This window comes from Oryzias latipes, chromosome 1, assembly GCF_002234675.1.
Source record: "Oryzias latipes chromosome 1, ASM223467v1".
Taxonomy (NCBI): domain Eukaryota; kingdom Metazoa; phylum Chordata; class Actinopteri; order Beloniformes; family Adrianichthyidae; genus Oryzias; species Oryzias latipes.
The window spans coordinates 11,815,756-11,832,578 of record NC_019859.2 but is presented as its reverse complement, the minus strand read 5'-3'; the positions used below and the strand labels follow the sequence as shown (position 1 = coordinate 11,832,578).

Here is a 16,823-nt window from a genome sequence, read left to right as displayed (position 1 = left end):
CTTTACGTAGCAATAATTCGGATTGGGGAAAAGGATATCGGTGCAAAACAGTTGGAATTCCGTTAATTGCCTAAACGTTCAAAAAGTTGCTAATTCAAAGATCTACGAGTCTTGAAAGGGATAAATGTAGCAATATTTTCTTCTTTTCTTCTTTGTGGCTTTGCATGTCGGGGTCGTCTGTCTTTAACCACCAGTCCTACCCTTTCATTCACATTTTTATAAAAGGAACTTGCTTTTTCGAATCTAACCATACACGTGTGCTTTTGCGTGCAGCGATTTGCTGCCTCTATACCCTTGAGCCCTGCCCCTCACATTTACACATTTACATGCAGGTTTTAACTGCATTTGCAAATTCCCAACATAAGCAGCAGAAAATGAATGGATGGTTTAATGGAAGGGCTCAGCTTTTATGTAACAGATTATCCCTCCATGACTGTCAGGCAGCAGATAAACAAGTGGCAGTAATGGAGGTTAGATCCCAGAGAAATCCTTCACATATTTATCTTTGATAAATACAAGAAAATCATTAATCATTTACTGACAAGTAAACTGGTGCACTCAGGAGCGGTTGCAGCTTCTAATGTCGTTTCAAAAGGGGGACGGAAAGGTGTGTGAGTGGAGGGGAGAACATGTCTGCGGTGTTTTGTGGCGGCCTGAAGTGCATCTTTGACGCAGACGCGCTGATTTGCAATTATCCAAAAAGTTAAAAGGACTCAAGAGGCAGAGAAACCAGAAAGCTATGTCAGTAATTTATTTGTTGGCAAACAACTTTCACTGTCACAACAAATATTAGTTATGAGATCTTTCGACTTGAAACCCATACAAAAAGAATAAATAATTATCAGTAATATTGTAATTATAATCATGATCATAATAATTTAAAGAAAGGAGGAAAAATAAAACAGTGTTATTTTTATATACTCCAGTCTAAAGCCTATTTTTCCAAGCTTGTTTGGCTGTTTTTTTTAAAACCAATAAACAGATAAATAAATAATTTCTCTCTCGGGACATGGAGGGGAGGGGAGCATGGGAAAGCTACAATTCATAAATCTATGACTCTCCATCTCTAGATTTGTAAACCTTGATTTTGCAATATTGAATGGAGTTGCTGTGTGCAAGTTGTGAGGATGCAGCATTTTCTAATTTGCATCGATTAGATTTTTAACCCTTGTGCTATCTTAGATGACCCCACCCTTACATTGACGTGTTATTCCTACCATGACAAAGGTGGATAAAGGTGAAAAGATTTCATGGAATCCATGGACACCAGTGAGGTTCACAAATCATTGAAGAAAAAAGGTTCAGAGCACTGTCTAGTGGGTCTAGATGACCCAAGTCCCAACGTTAAAGTGCCCAGGATAGCACAAGGGTTACAGCTGCGTTCACACTGAATACGATTTGCTCGTCAGAAATGTCCGGCTCGAATGTTCAGCCAATGTGCCGACCCGATCAGAGGTCCAAATTCAAATATCTGAACATTGCCGAAGAAGTTGAGTCAACCTTGTTGATGATCTGTCCCAACATGGAGAAGAACTCCTCCTGAATTTTATGATATCTTTCGTATTTGCATAGAGACAATAATAAAAGGTTCCTCTAATTTTAATTTTGTTTTTATTTTCATTAAACTGGGTCACAGAGACAGAAGTAGCGCCGGAAGCGGCCGTCATTTGTACATTTGTACACAGCTCCTGCAGTAGACGGTAAGGCTCACCGTACTGGGAGAGTCTCTGAATGATCTCATGAACCCAGACATGAAGACATGATTACCGATGTTTTTGTAGAGCTCTTTAGAATAAATGAACCCAAACTCTCAACGTCATCTGTGTCTTCTATGCATTGAAAACGAGATATACTGTTTACCGCTTCTGCGTAGCGATGAGGCCAAAATCTTTGACGGTAGCATCAGGTCTATCAACACATTTTCGGAAGTGTTTCAAGCAGCAAATTAGACCCGCTTAGAAAGGAAGACATCTAATGCGAATTTGACGAGCGAATCGCATTCAGTGTAAATGCTGCATAAAGGCTGATTTCCACTGGTGGGTCTGCGGTGCGCATCTGTTGCGTTGACACAAAAAAAAATGGATCGTTCAATGATAAATCAGAATGTTTCCATCGCCTGTTTACATCTGCGACGCCGGCTTTACACAAGAGTTCTATTTCCTGTCCGTTGACCTATCAATGTCGCTGCAAAAATCCTGAGAAACAGGTCCAGGTTTCAAAATACAAACTTCCGTTGCACTTTCAAAATAAAATGTTATCAAATTCAATTTCATTGCAATAACGCACGTTAACACCACTGATAACATCGGTGTTCGTATTCGCCACAGATGGCTAAAGGTTAATTTTGGAAGTACAAAAACATGACATCATTAATGACAAAAAACAGATATTTTATAAGGACTCCGTGAGGAAAGAGAGGAGACGGAGCCTGATTGCTCAAGTTTTGGATGAGCGAAGAGAGCGGGATAAACTAGACATGGGGGTGGTGGGAGAAACCACCAGGGAGCCAGGGGGGAGAGGGGGACAGACCGGAGACCCAACGGAGACAATGTAAACTAACTGACGGTCATAAGACGGACTCCCCAGGCAACGGAGTTGCACCGCAGACGAACCATGTGTAAAATTGGGGTAAGACTGGCAGTTCTTTCACTCGCCGCCAGTCACTTTAACTTAATCTCTCTATCGTCACAACAAGGTCATGTCAATTTCTATATATTTGGCAACAAAGACAATATATATTAAACCATTTATTCATTTCTCAAGTCTTGCATCTGTATTTTGTATCATCCAGGGTCCTTTTTGCGGCGGTTTTATAAAAAAAATGTTCTCGTTCATCATTTGACCATTTCGTTTTCCCTTCATATATAAAATAAAAATGAAGCAAAGAAGAAAGAAAACACGGTGGTAAAGTATATAGGAAAAACTGATTTGCAAACGTGTCAGTGGTGTTGCTATTCAAGGACCAGGACGTCCTGTGTGAGGGTATATGCATATTAATGAAGGAGTGCCTAAACTTGATCGGAGAAAGAATGACGTGACAGATTGTTCTTTGTTCCATCTGTGGCCCGTAGACGACCAGAACATGTGACGGTTCAGAACAGTCCCACAGACGAAAAGATTTTCAACTTCAAAAATAAAAGACTTAGTCATATGCAACATTTTTGTATCTGTATTCTGTACAATACATAAAAACAATTTGTGAGCTTCTCGTAATCCTTTGATAAATGAAAAAACTTTTACAGAAGAAAGGAGAATCAATCCATTCTTGTTTTCTGTTTTTTTCTTTTTCTTTTTGAGTTCAGTCAAAAGTTTTATGGTCCTTCTTGAGTGAAATACACAGTATCCGTAGTCACTACAACTCGCAGGAATGTTACACCAGCCCAGACACGATTCCAGTTTAGCAGAAATGAAGGAAAAAAGTTTGGGAATTTGGCTTGTTGTTCATCGCTTATCCTTCACTTGGCAGGTAGGTGGTACCTCCCGCTCTGACCTTCAAAACGTTGACAACTTCGTCCAAATAGATGTCTTTTCAGAGCGAGACAGAGAGACGGACACACGGACACACGGTCTGACGGCCACGCCCTTGTGGAGACTAGGTGCTAGAATCTTCTTGAAGCTCATAGTTGGGTTCTTGTCGGGCTACGGTCAGTTGAAGAGTCCAAATCGAGTTCCTGGTAGATGCTTCCTGGTAGATGCTTACAAAAAGAAGTCTTCAAGACCCGCCTTGTTAGTCTGCAGCGTTTGTGACAATACATTCAGTCTCCTGTTTTTTTTTTTTGTTGTGTTTTTTGTTTTTTTTGATTCGACCAGTGATATCTCCTCCATGAACAACTGAAAATGTCCCACACAGTGTATCAATCCAAGGACGGGCCAGCTCTGTCTGCCAGTCAACAACACAGAATGTTTGAACTTTAAGTGTGACGTTGGACTTAGAGGGGCGGGGGGGAGGGGGGTAGAAGTCTGGGCCGGCTCTATAGACTGGTAACCAGATGAGAGGGGTCTACGGGCACCTCCTCGGGAGATGAGTCGGACTCCTCCTTGCTTCCGGACACCATGTACCCATCGCTGCCACCTCGGCCCATGTGGTAGTAGCTCTGCAGCTCGTGTAAGTGATTCCTGGAGCCCAGGTTTGGCATGCTCTTATAATAGACGTCGTCCAGCTCTGGAGCAGTGGCGCTCTTGCAGGGCTGGAGCTCCCCGGAGCTGTCTTCCTCTCCGTCCGTTAAACCATTTATCTGCCCATCTGGGAGGTCCGTCAGCACCGGCATGCTTGTGTAGAGCGAGTCTCTGTGGTTCGGGGAGTGTGTGTGCTCGTCGGTGTGTTCGTTGGTTAGCAGGGGGAAGAAGCTCTCGCTGGGCTCCTGGGGGATGCGCCGCTGTCGGGAGAAGCTGTGAGGAGGGGGCGGCGGCGGCGGGTGGCTGTCTGGCGGAGGGGGCCGTGGCGGCAGCAGAGGAGCGTTGGACTCCTCCCGGATGATCTCCAGACCGAGGTTTTCCTCGTGGGGGAACGCTGCGGGGTTGTCCAGCACCAGGTGACCGTTGTCCTCTTTGCCGCTGCCCACACAGCCGCTCACACCACTGCTGCTGCTGCTGCTGCTGCCCCCGGCCATACTCCCTACAGCAAAGAAAAGAATCAATGCTGTGCTTCCAATCTTTTATTTTGAAAAAAAGAGCTGATATCGTCAGTGTTAGCAGAAAAATCTGGACTTTTCTCCAAAGTTTGGACTATATTTAACACTCTTTGATATGAATGTGACCTTAAGGGACGTCAAGAAAATGGAAAGTACCATTGTTGTGCATGTGGTTAGTGTGTCGTAAATGATTTATAAGTTGCACGCACTTAGGACATGTGGGTGATGCTGTCCTACAGTATCCTTACGCCACACTCTAGTCGTTCATAAGTTGCATGATGGCCCCTTACTGACGGGGGGCAAATGCTGAACGCACAGGGTTGTGTTAGAGCGCATTTATCACTTGAACAGCACTAACAAGCAGGATTCAGAGGGATATAAAAATTTAAAAATCAGTATGACACGCTTGCATTTCACCCTTACAGATCCCTGTATTTTGGTTAAGTGTTCAGTACGACTTGTCGCCCGACTAAAACTAATAAAAATAGAATAAAACATGCGTGAACATTTTTAGTCTTCGGGCATACTGAAGACTAAAAAAAAGACTAAAAAAAATATCAAGTGGCAATGTGGCATACCACATTGATATTTTAGGCAGGACACCTGTATGACCCGTACAGGTTTGTCCTTTTTATCCGCCTGTAAGGGCCATTGTGAATCACGTAACCCCCTTTTTTCCTCAATTGTTGGGGGAAAAAAACAGCAAAAAACTAACAAGTTTATCTGTTTATTTGCAACTGTACTGCATTCATGATGTCTGCCAACGGATGCATCATCACTGCTGTCTGGACTTTGCAACTAACGTTTGGCCAAATATCTTCAGTATTTGGTTTTTAAGCCATAAATACAGAAGTCAAATCAAAAGAAAACACTCCAAATTTGCCGAACACTTTCCTGCTTGGAGTATCCACCAAACTCAAGGACAAGTTTGTAAAAAAAATGGAAAATAAACAAACCATGTGCTGAATGTGCACACAAACAAGTGTAGCACTTTATCTATTATTTTTGTTGTACGTTTTTTTCTAAAAATTAGAAATTACTTTAAAATTAGTTTTATTAGTTTTAAAATAAAATAAAAATGAGTTTAAAAAATGCACATTTAACACATCAACACTGTTGCTCTCAGTGGTAAAACCCCCTACAGCTGATGTACCTCCATTTGCCAGACTGCTGTTGACCAGCTTGTTCATCAGGTTGTGACTGCGCTCCGTGGTCGCTCGCTCGTGGTTGTTAAGGTACGGCGGGATGTAGTTGGAGGTCAGCTCCTTAAGGATCTTCTTCTCCAAGGTGGTCTCCTTGTGGTTGCTATGGGTGCCGTAACCGCCGCTCCGGTCCAGAATCTGAACGCAGTCGCTCAAGTACTCACTGCTTGCCATGTTGTAGTTGTTTGGGTGGTTACCATTCAGAGGAAGTGTATCCATCACACTGGAGTCTCTTGCGTTGTTCAGGATGCCCTCTGGAAATCAATCAAAAAATGTAGAATCTGACAAGATTTGAATCCATTTTAAATATCAGCAAGAACAGAGAATTGACTGCCCACTCGAATGGCAAATACAGACCACAATGCATTGCATTTTAAGGATTTAACTTTTTTTTTAAATTGCGAAAAAAAACTTTTTTTTATACAACTATCTAAGTTCTCATCATCAGAACAAAGTGGATTTATCAATAGTGATAAAAAAAATGTTCCTATTTACAAGGGTTTTTCTTTGGAAGATGGGTAAAAAAAAGGAAAAAGGAAAACAAAAAAGGGAGGGTGAAATCTGGAAGAACTTACTTGTGTCCCGATAGGATGCTACAGGGCAGCAAGAGGTAGGGGGGAGGAGAAAAAAGACAAAATATGAGTTTACACACGGAGAGGAAGACGTTTCAGCAATATTTTTGTCAGATTTAAAAAACTCAGAGTCTGAAGGCCGTGTCACACAGCCACTATGCACATTTTGCACATTTTCCACCCATGAAATTTCTGACTTGTGTGAATCATGTGTGATTTACGTAATTCTTAAGTGTTTCTTGATGATGTCCGTTGAGGGTTTTGGCCGAAAGGTCTTTTCATGAATTCGGTTTTTAGATGTTCAGAATATTGGGACGGTTAAGAATTACGGAGAGTATGTATTTCATGTAGTTTATGCACAAGTAACAGGTAACGTTTACGCAATTGTGCGTGATTTTTGCTACATGCATACACAAACTTGTAGCTTTTTATGACTGTTCCACGTATGGCTTACAGACTTTTCACGTATATTCCCCCAATGTATAAATGTTATATCTACGGCGCATATATCTAGTTAATATTACGTGACTGAAATCTGAATCAATAATGAATTTAGTTTTTTATGTTGATTTTTGTGTTTTTTGCGTGGAATATATGTCATTCTTCCGTGGTTCATTTGTGATGCATCTGTGAAAATTTCATGCAAAGATCACAACTTTTCTTGCTTTTTTCCACATATCACCAATTTTCATCTGTGCAATATGCGCAAAATGTGGCTGTGTGACATGGCCTTTAATCAGAGCCTCTCACTGGTTTATTATAGTTCATCCTTTTTAAAAATATTGTGTTAATACGATGTTTCAATAAAAAGCAGAACTCAAATATGTGCGTAAATATAACAAGCTCCCGGTGATGCATGCACAGACAGCATCCATTAAAACAAAGTAAAAACTACAAACGATAAAAGAAAAAAAACTATAATTAAAAAGGTCCCAAATAGCTTCTATAAATAAATCTAAAATGAGTTGCACAAATATAATAGCGTATTTGGGACATGCATATTACGCTGTGAGTCATTATCTCACTTGGGAACAATAACGAAGACACATTTAAGTATTAAACATTTCAAAATGAAAACGCCATGCAGTACACGGTTAAGAAATAACTCCCAACTAACTTTTGAAATGTTGTACGTTCATAATAGGAACATCAGGCACACCTTGGGTGTTGTACATGCCCACGGCCGGGTTGTTATAGACTGCAGAGTCCCCCAGGAGGGTGTTATAGGGATTGTTAGTACCATGGGGACGAAGGAGAGCATTAGTTATAAGATGATTAGCCATGGCTCCTGGTGCAGGCAGATAGAGAAAGAAAGAAAGAAAGAGAAAGAGAGAGATAGAGAGAGAGAGAGAGAGAGAGAAGGAGCAACAGCCAGGGCAAGAGAGGGGGAGAAAGGAAAAGCAACAGCCAAGTCAGGAGAGGGGAAAGAAAGGAAGAAAGAAGCACTCAAGAAGAAGTGGAGACAGAAGGAAAGAGCGGCGTTGCAGAGTGGAAGTCAGCAAAAAGGAGGTGGGGGGGGGGGGGGGTAAGAAGAAGGGAAAATGAGTGAGTGTGTGGAAGAAAAGGGGAGAGAAGGGGACAAGTGAATCAAACGAGCAAACACAGTTTAGGGAAAAAGCAGAAAAAAACCCAAATAAAAGCTTGTCAAGTCATTGTTGCAGCCACTGCGTTGCAGCCTGAGGGGGGGGGCACAGAGAGACGAGGAGAGACGAGGAGAGCGTGGCATGGCTCAGAGCAGGCTGTGCTGCAGTTCAAAGCACTCGAGCAGAAAGGCATGACTACAAGATAGTTAATGGACGAAAGGTTGCCATAAAGCTGTGTTCTCAGTGCATTTTCTCCCCCAGCTGGGGGATAGATCATGTACACATTAAGACACTTCAAGAGAGAGAAAAACACACACACACTGACTCACACAGGAGACAAATGAACACATCGGTGCATATCTATTTATCCTCAAACCATACTCCCCCGTTGCACGCAACCTCAACCCCGCGATGTGGGGATATCCTGGGCCAAATGTGTGTTTTTTTAAAGTACAGTGAACAATTTTAGCACAGGAGGGGCTCCAGTTCCGGAGCAGATTGACATTCACGCATGTATTCTTTGTCTCATAAATAGCGCCACAGACTGTCATAGGTGGGCCGGTTAGGGTTGATTTCGGGACAAATCGTTTTCGTGGTACTAAACATATATATATATATATATATATATATATATATATATATATATATATATATATATATATATATATATATATTTTTTTTGCAATACGGTAACTTCCACGTTGGACCCAGTCACTAAGCATATCGGTCTAAGTCGATCTGAGTCAACATTTCTATGGCAACCACTCCAGCCAATCAGGAGTGAGATTGTTGGAAATCCACACCCCCACCACTTGAAGACGGGCTACACAAAATCTATCAATCAAAGTTTCAAACGTTTGACCACATACTTTCATTGAGGCATCTGATTGGTCAGTTTCTAACTCGAATAACTTGAACGACAGAAAAAAATAAAGTTATTAAAAGGTAACAGAGCAAGAATGTTGTTCAGACAAAAAAGGAATACTAGCTATTTATTTCTCTATCGAAGTCTATGGAATTTTGGCTTTTAGGGGCCAGGGGTACTTCCTGTTTGGAGCACAAAGGGGGAGGAGTCGCTCAGTCCAGTTCTCATTTACAGTCAATGATTGAGACTAGATCTTTGTTTTTATTCTATACTGGACTTATTTTTCCACTTTGAACAATAGAGAAAACTGTAAAAATATTCACATCTGTCTGAAATAAAAACTGTATGAAGTGTAAAGTGAAGATATTAACAGCCTTAAGACATCAATAATTATTAAAATTAAAAGCCAACCACTTCACGTATTACATCTATCGCAGGTTATTTTTAGAACGCAGCTCCTGCGATGAATGAGGGAGCGGATATTTGGTACAAATATTTACTTTGAGGAAGCAAATCTATCATTTGGACTCAAAATAAGTTCTTGTTGAATAGGTAAAATGAATAAGAATAGAGACAAAAGAAGGTTATTAAAACTTGATAGTAATGAATAATTTATTGACAACCCTCTGCCATGACGACAGGAGACCACTAAGCTGGTTTTTATTTTGTGTTTTTTTAAGTTTAGAATCCACAATTTACAACTACTCAAGCTTATATTTAGTTACGATTCTGAAAATAAACTAAAAATGGTAAGTCAAAAAAACACAACACCTTAGAAATGAAGCGACGTGTGACCAAAGTTTTAAATGGGAGTTTTTTTTCCCCTTTCTTATATGGTCTAAAAAAACGAAAAATCAAAAAGTGAAGGTGTCAGTAACAGGAAATGAGGTTGGAGGCTGCTCTTCCTGCTCTGTCTCTACCAGATGAAGCCCTTTTATCATCATTTCCATTTTTAGCAACTAGATAAAAAAAAAGAAAAAAAACTTTATATGAGACGATAAAGAAATTCTCAATTGGCTCCTACACTGCATGAGTGCTCATCGCCATGAGTCATGACTGACAGGCTGGTTGGTCACGTAAGCACAACAGGTCTAACATTTATCGCAGCATTTCCAGCGCTTTAAAGCGATGAACAGAGGGCGATTAGCCAACCAGTGCAGGTTTAGAAGCTTATGTAAGATGCTTTGCAGCGAGTTTTCCTGATCTCTTTACGGCAGGAATGAACCAAGGCGGGAATCTGTCTCACAGCCCAGAATTACAGTTGTCACAGGTGACGAGCTCAGAAGAAAAAGTCTGTAAAAAAAATGGTTTTGACTGCTTTAAGAGCCTGACAGGAGAGTGTGCAGACCTCTGACATTGAGACAAGATAAAGCAAAGGTTTATGACAGTGTGACAATTCTTTTGCCCTTTTGATGCCTCTCACAGCTTCAACAAAATAGCCAAAATCTTGGCAGCCATTTTTCCACAAAGTTTATGACCATCATGGTGTTGTTCTGTCATAAACGACAGCCCGATTGTGCTAAAATGTTTTTCTCCAAGGAGACTTTGTCAACTCCTGCAATGTGTTTTATAGATTTCAGAGAAATCTGTGGGAGGGTTTGAATACAAAAAGGGCAAAGGGGCATTTTTAGCTTTTAACATTTTAGCCCAAACATTTGTATCATTTTAATACAGGCATTTCTGAGACCCACATCTCATTTGCATGATCAGAACTTTCCATAACCCTTGTGCTATCATAGGAACTTTAACATTGGGAGTTGGGTCACCTAGACCCCACAAAATAAACCTTTTTTCTTCAATGATTTGTGATCTTCACTGGTGTCCATGGATTACATGAAATCCTCTCCACCTTTATCCACCTTTGTCATGGTAGGGAGAACACATCAATGTAAGGGTGGGGTCATAGGATAGCACAAGGGTTAAAGACCTATTGTTTAAAACTTGGTGCACATTTTTTGCCCATGTTAAAAATAAGTGCAACAATTTTGATGTCAATTTTTTTTCATCTTAAACTAACATTTTTGTGAGCAAAAACTTTAAATCAGCCAACGTTTTATAATGAATATTATCTATATCTAGTTAAAAAAAAGATTTTTTTTTTGGTGGATTGCATGAAAGCGCTTAAAAATCTTACTAATTGCCAAAAAAAGGTGAATTTTATGTCAAATTTTTCATATATTAGGCTTGACAGTGTTACACTTTTTCTATGTAAGTATATATTTCCTTCTTTAAGCAAAATTTCTCTATGACTTTTTCGGGTTTAGAAATGTACAACCTCTGGTTTTTGCACTCACAAAATCGAGACAAGAGGTGTGGGGTTTCTTTAGCTTTGCCTCAGTAAGTGTGTGATAATTTAGGCACTGACACACATACACACACACACACACACACACACTGCTTTTGTATCAATCTGTCATGCTAACAGCTTATTAGTGGCCTGGAGAAAGCCTGGGCCACCCTTCAACTTACAGTCTAAGGAATGGCATCGTGCTTTCAGTGCGTGTGCGTGTCAGGCCGTCTTGCCATCGGGTGTCTACACACCCTCATTACACTCGTCCCAGACAGCCAGACGTATGGATTTGCTACCACATTCCATTAAGGTTTCTTACTCTAGAATGTTTGGACATAGACAGCATAAAAATACTGCAACTACTTTGGACGAACCCTAAAAACGAATTAAAACCTTACAAACTTTTGTGGGCATTTTAGATAGCGGATCGTGGCGGACTCGGTCTGATTGGGTGAAAAAAATAAAAAAAACAATTAGACATGGTTTTCGTTGGTCTGCTGTTATAGAATAAGCGACTCGTTTAGAAGATCTGCTTGTTTGGTGACTGACAACAAAGAAAAAAGAAAACCGTGCCTCTTTTCTAAAAATGAACATCAACACTGTCTGGTTGTGTTTTAGGTTTCTGGCTATTGAGGGGCTGTTACCAGGCAGCTGATGGGTAGACAGAATATTATTCAGACAGAATAATTAAACTTGTTGAAGGTTCTCTTTTAATGTGCTGGTGAGTCCCTGATAACATTAAAATTGTGCTAACGTTTGGTCTTCTTGTTGCGTTGTTACCGCTGACTAAGTTCGAGAAACTGGACCAAGTGTGACATCACCCCTAGAAAATGGCTTACTTCTGGCTCCAACCAAATCAAGTTGATTCAGTTGCCATTTTTTCCCAATATGGATTCCGACATGGTGGAGCCGGATGAAGTCAGTAAGCAGTGAGTCGGTCTGAGTCAACAGTTCCACGGCAGCCACTCTCACCAATCAGGAGTGAGCTTGCTGGCAATCAACACCCCTTCTACTGAAAGCAGGCTCGTAAGAATCCGTCAATCAAACGTTACGAACGTTTGATGTGAGACCACATACTTTTATTGAGACGTTTGATTGTTCACTTCATTACTTTGAATAACTTACAATTACTTAAAAATATAACAGAAAAATAGCGTTAGCAAGAATAAAAGGTAGTAGAGCAAAAACAGTTATTCTGACCAATAGAATGACTGAGTAACAGCTGTTTATTTGTCAATAGAAGTCTATGGGATTTTGGCTTCTTGGAGCCAGCGGGTACTCTCTATTTGGAACATAAGAGGGGAGGGGGGGGTCACTGAGTCCAGTTCTTATATGCACTCAATGGTTGTTACTTGTAACAGTTTGTCTGCATCGCTCTAACACTTCACGTCCACGCCGGTCCAGAGCAACCTTGTTGTTGGCTTCTGAGCATCCCAAACCCAGCAAAACCAGCATTAAATAAATGCTAATTGACAGAAACACAGTGCAAAAAAAAGCAAATTTTTACAGTTTGACTCCACTGGTGTGTAATCTAGAGTAAATCCAGATATAAATACGATTATTTTGGCATTGTATGTGTTAGGGCTCAATTCTACAGTCACCAATTCAATCACTGACACTCATTAAAGTTGCACTAGAATCATGTTTGGATCTTTATTTTAAATACGTTTTAAATTTGTGGTCGTCTGCCCCCACTTCCCATCACCCATCTGTTTACCTGCTCTCCCCCTAGCATCCAGCTCCTCACACCCAAATCTAACATTACCAATGCAATATCTGAGCTATCCCGCCGTACAGTTTGGGGCACCTCGAACAAGGGAAAACAACGATGTTCATGGGGCGTGGCCTGACGATTGTAGCATTTACATCATAGCAACATGCTTTTTCCTGTTTTTCTTCTTCTCTTGATCCACAACAATCTGCATAAAGAAATACTTTATGCAATTTTAAGCTTATAACCCCACAAGAACATGTAAAAAACACCATTTTAATCTCAAAGGGTGTTAATACCTCAAAATAAAAGCTAAAGGTTCAAGCAGGGACTCTTATAAGATTAATGACACTGTTTAAGGTAGTTATAGACCCCAACATTCTCTTAAACATTTTAGGATTAAAAAAATCATCATAAAGCACTTTAACAAGACTGAATGGAACATTAAACCTGTTGAAATTTTATACAATTCTTCTAAGGGATATAAATAAGGGAAAATGAGACATTTTTTTAGTTTGTTAAGTACTTTGTATTGTGGTGGTTTATTAGAACGACTGTGGACAAAAAGGGGCGTGGCTACAAGGTACTATTGAAATTTAGCCTCCAAACAAACATGTTTTGCTTGAAATAGTTAAACCTTTACAAAGTACTATTTTATTTCTCAAAAACATACAATTTCAGGGCTGAAATGAAATTGATGAAAATACTTTTGAACATGTGACATTTTTCTGATGATGGAGGACATATATGATCAAAATTAAGTTACAAATTGCATTTTGGAGAACTACTTTATTTAGGTGTTTGTGAATCAGAAGCTTACTCTGCGCCAACAGTCCTGCCCAAGGTTCAGTGGTGAATATCCGACCAAATAAATACACTTTGAAGAAAAAAGCAGGTCACGGGCAACGACTAGGGGTAGAGGGGGTGGGATTGGTGGGCGCTCTACAGAAACTATGTTCTATTTTTATGCCATTTTAGGCAAAAATGGCAACTAGGAGCGCTTTGAAAATAGCTTACAAGATGATCAGAGTGGATCTTTAAGGGTATTTCCGGAATTTTCACACTTTAAAAAAAATCTTTTTTTTTTAAGTCAGGGTTATGCTGAAATATGGAACCAGTTTACCGCCTACAAAATGAAGGTTCTAATGCTGTTGAAGTCAGCTGCAGCGTGTCAAACGTGCCTTCCATTTATAAATTGGTTGATGTTTCACCGCTGTCATTCAGTCTGCACCTTTTTCTCCTCCATTCCAGTAAAGTCTTTAAAGCAGCATTTAGAGCACTGTGTGGCATTTATGTTCTTCTGTTCTTCCACTTTTTCAAAAATACAATGCAATTATCAGGAAATGCAACTCTTTGCTAAATGACAGTATATGCTGCCTGGGCCTCCTGCTATTAATAAAGCAAACACGGTGACAGTGATGCGGATGCAAAAGCTCGGTATCCCGTGGTTACCTCTGTTGAGCGTGGCGGAGCTGTTGATGTCTCCTGTGATGAAGGAGGACTCCTGTTTCCTCACAGTGTCGTTCCACATCCGCCTGATACGGCTCTATGTGCACAGGAGAAAAGAAGCCAGGCAGAAAGAGAGGAGGAGGAAAAGGAGGGTAACGAGGATACGGAGAAGAGTAAGAAAAAATAATAATAATAATAGCAAAAATGAGGGGAAAAAAGTGGGAGTTCAGAAACAAGCGGGGGAGGAAAGACAAAACAAAGAAATGTGGTAAGAAAATGTGGAATATGATGGGCAAAAGAAACGGCAAATTAGTGCAGGAGAGGCATCAAAGGAAAAAGGCAAAACAACAACCAACGGGAGAGAAGTAGGCGGAGAAAAACAACATCAGCATTTGCGGTTCGGTGTGCCCGAATTCTTAGCAACCGTACTGGAAGTCGGGGTTTGGGATACATCGCCTTTAAAAAGAACAACCTTCCACATTTGAGCAAACGAACTTTGCCTCAAACTGTGGAGCGATAATCTCAAACCCCATTTGGCGCATTCTGGCCTCACCTGAGAGTCTGCTGTGCTGTAGCGTCCAGGTGTGCAGGCAGGTAAGCTCACCTGTGAGCCTGTGGAGTAGCGGCCGGGAGTCCTGGAGGTTGTGGTTTTGCTGGAGGAGGAAATGGAGGTCTCGACGCTCTTGCCGCTGCAACAGTGAGTGCGCAGACATTTGCCATACTCTTTGCGCACCTGGGGGAAAGAAAAAAGAAAGTAAATCTCAAAGAGAAGCAAAAAAAAAAGGAAAAAAAAATCGCAGACATTGACTGATGGTCCCTCTCAGCCTCACGTATATTGAAGCATACCTTCAGGATGATGTAGCAAGATAAAGAAAACACCTCTTTCCCTCTAATTCCCAGAGTAAACATTAAACTCAGAAAATAAAGACATTAAAAAATTAACTTCATAAACTTTCCTCCATTAACGTCCACCCTTAAAAAAACCCACGTATCTATCTTAAATGGACACATTCCTCAGGGAGACATCCGATGCACTTGTAAACTGGGAGCATCTGCACTTAGATCCCAATCAAGTTAGAACAAACAAGACTGTAATTGATTTTTAACAAGCTTGTTGGACTGGCAGACGCGGATTGCCACACGGTCTGTTTGAACAGCTGTGTGCTGAGTTGCTCCATGCATCTTGAGAGAAGGCGTGTTGGGCCGAGTCCAAAGAAAACCTCAGCACCGTTCCGAAGACGACTCTCTGGGTAGCTGAACCCACAGCCCGACACATACTCGAGTGCGGCGTTCGCACTCGTTCGTCACCAGTTGTAAAAGCTCCCCCTTTCAGCAGCACTGCTGTAGAGAAGAACACTGATGGCTTTTTTCCCCCTTTTCTTTTCCAGATTACCACTAATCTTGGTGATTCACGGGTCCTGATGATTTGGCTCAAACTGAGTGTGACATTTATCTCAAATGTAAAATATCACGCAAGTGAATTTTCAGTAATCCTTTAGAGCTGAGGTGGGCCATCCCAGGCCTTAAGGGCTGGTGCGTCGGCCCACTTTGGATATCCATTCCCTACTCTTAACTGATTACTTGGATCAGGTGTGTCCAGCTGATTAGAACATGATAAAGCAAGGTATCTTTACCATAGAACACTTTCACTCTGAAAAGGTATCATTTTTTCCGGGTAATTTTTACCCGATGTAATATACCCAACAAAAAGTACTGGTCATAAAAAATAGATTAAAACACGACAACACATGATAAATTAGACTGGTTTACTTTTATTTTCAACTGTGGTATGTGTAAAAAAATGAATTAGAAAACATAAGTTCTTGAAAACATGCCAAAAAAATTCCAAAAAAATACTATAATGATACTGGAAACTTGGTCTTTGATCCACCCAGTCCTGGGACATGTGAGACTTCCCTGGTGAAGGCACAGACTCCTTGACACAGGACATATTGAAATTCATGTAAATGGTTTTCCTTGGGTGAAAATCACCCAGCAATGGTGCTCTAGGGTTAGAGAACATGCAAAAATTTGGCTCTTGGTGTTGACCCCCGCTTTTAAAACCTATATAGCATATATGATGAAGTTTCTGCGTTGAGCGCGGTTGATGGACCAAATTATAGAAATCAATGATTCTGAAAACTGACTAAAGTAGCAAATTGTTCAACGTAAAAACTGGTAAAGCTGCTCTTCTTGGCTTTCAGAATCAGTTGGATTGAAGTTAGAATTACGCTAATTTTGTAAACAGTTAAAGAGTTACCAAAGGTTTTTAACTACCATTACTCGATAACTGTTTTTTATGCAATTGGTAAAATTCCAAGAGTTTTTTAAAGCCAGCAAAAGTAGTACAGTGTTGCATGTCAACTCAAAACTACCTGTCTTGTCTTTGAGAATCCATTGGAATTACATTGACTGCATGAAAGGTCAAAGTCAAAGAGTTTCTGTTGTTCAACGATTGTGTGCTATTTTCTGTCACCTGCGATGGATCCACAGTTGAAGTGTTAAACCACCCTGCGGAAG

General features: G+C 40.6%; 1 protein-coding gene across 10 annotated transcripts in view; it reads right to left on the bottom strand.

Moving 5' to 3' along the window:
- Positions 1-735: 735 nt before the first annotated feature.
- The window catches only part of LOC101166443 (adhesion G protein-coupled receptor L3), a 177,957-nt gene continuing 161,869 nt past the window's right edge, over positions 736-16,823 (bottom strand). For 3 of the 10 annotated variants that reach the window (XM_023956148.1, XM_023956137.1, XM_023956145.1), the window contains 6 exons: positions 14,857-15,036; positions 14,307-14,400; positions 7,523-7,693; positions 6,409-6,426; positions 5,785-6,087; positions 736-4,615 (listed from right to left, as the gene is read on the bottom strand). In XM_023956148.1, the coding sequence (XP_023811916.1) occupies positions 3,972-4,615; positions 5,785-6,087; positions 6,409-6,426; positions 7,523-7,693; positions 14,307-14,400; positions 14,857-15,036 (1,410 nt within the window). In that variant the 3' untranslated portion in view covers positions 736-3,971. The remainder of the gene's footprint in view (positions 4,616-5,784; positions 6,088-6,408; positions 6,427-7,522; positions 7,694-14,306; positions 14,401-14,856; positions 15,037-16,823) is intronic. The other 7 variants (XM_023956155.1, XM_023956170.1, XM_023956177.1 and 4 more) reach the window with 7 other exon arrangements.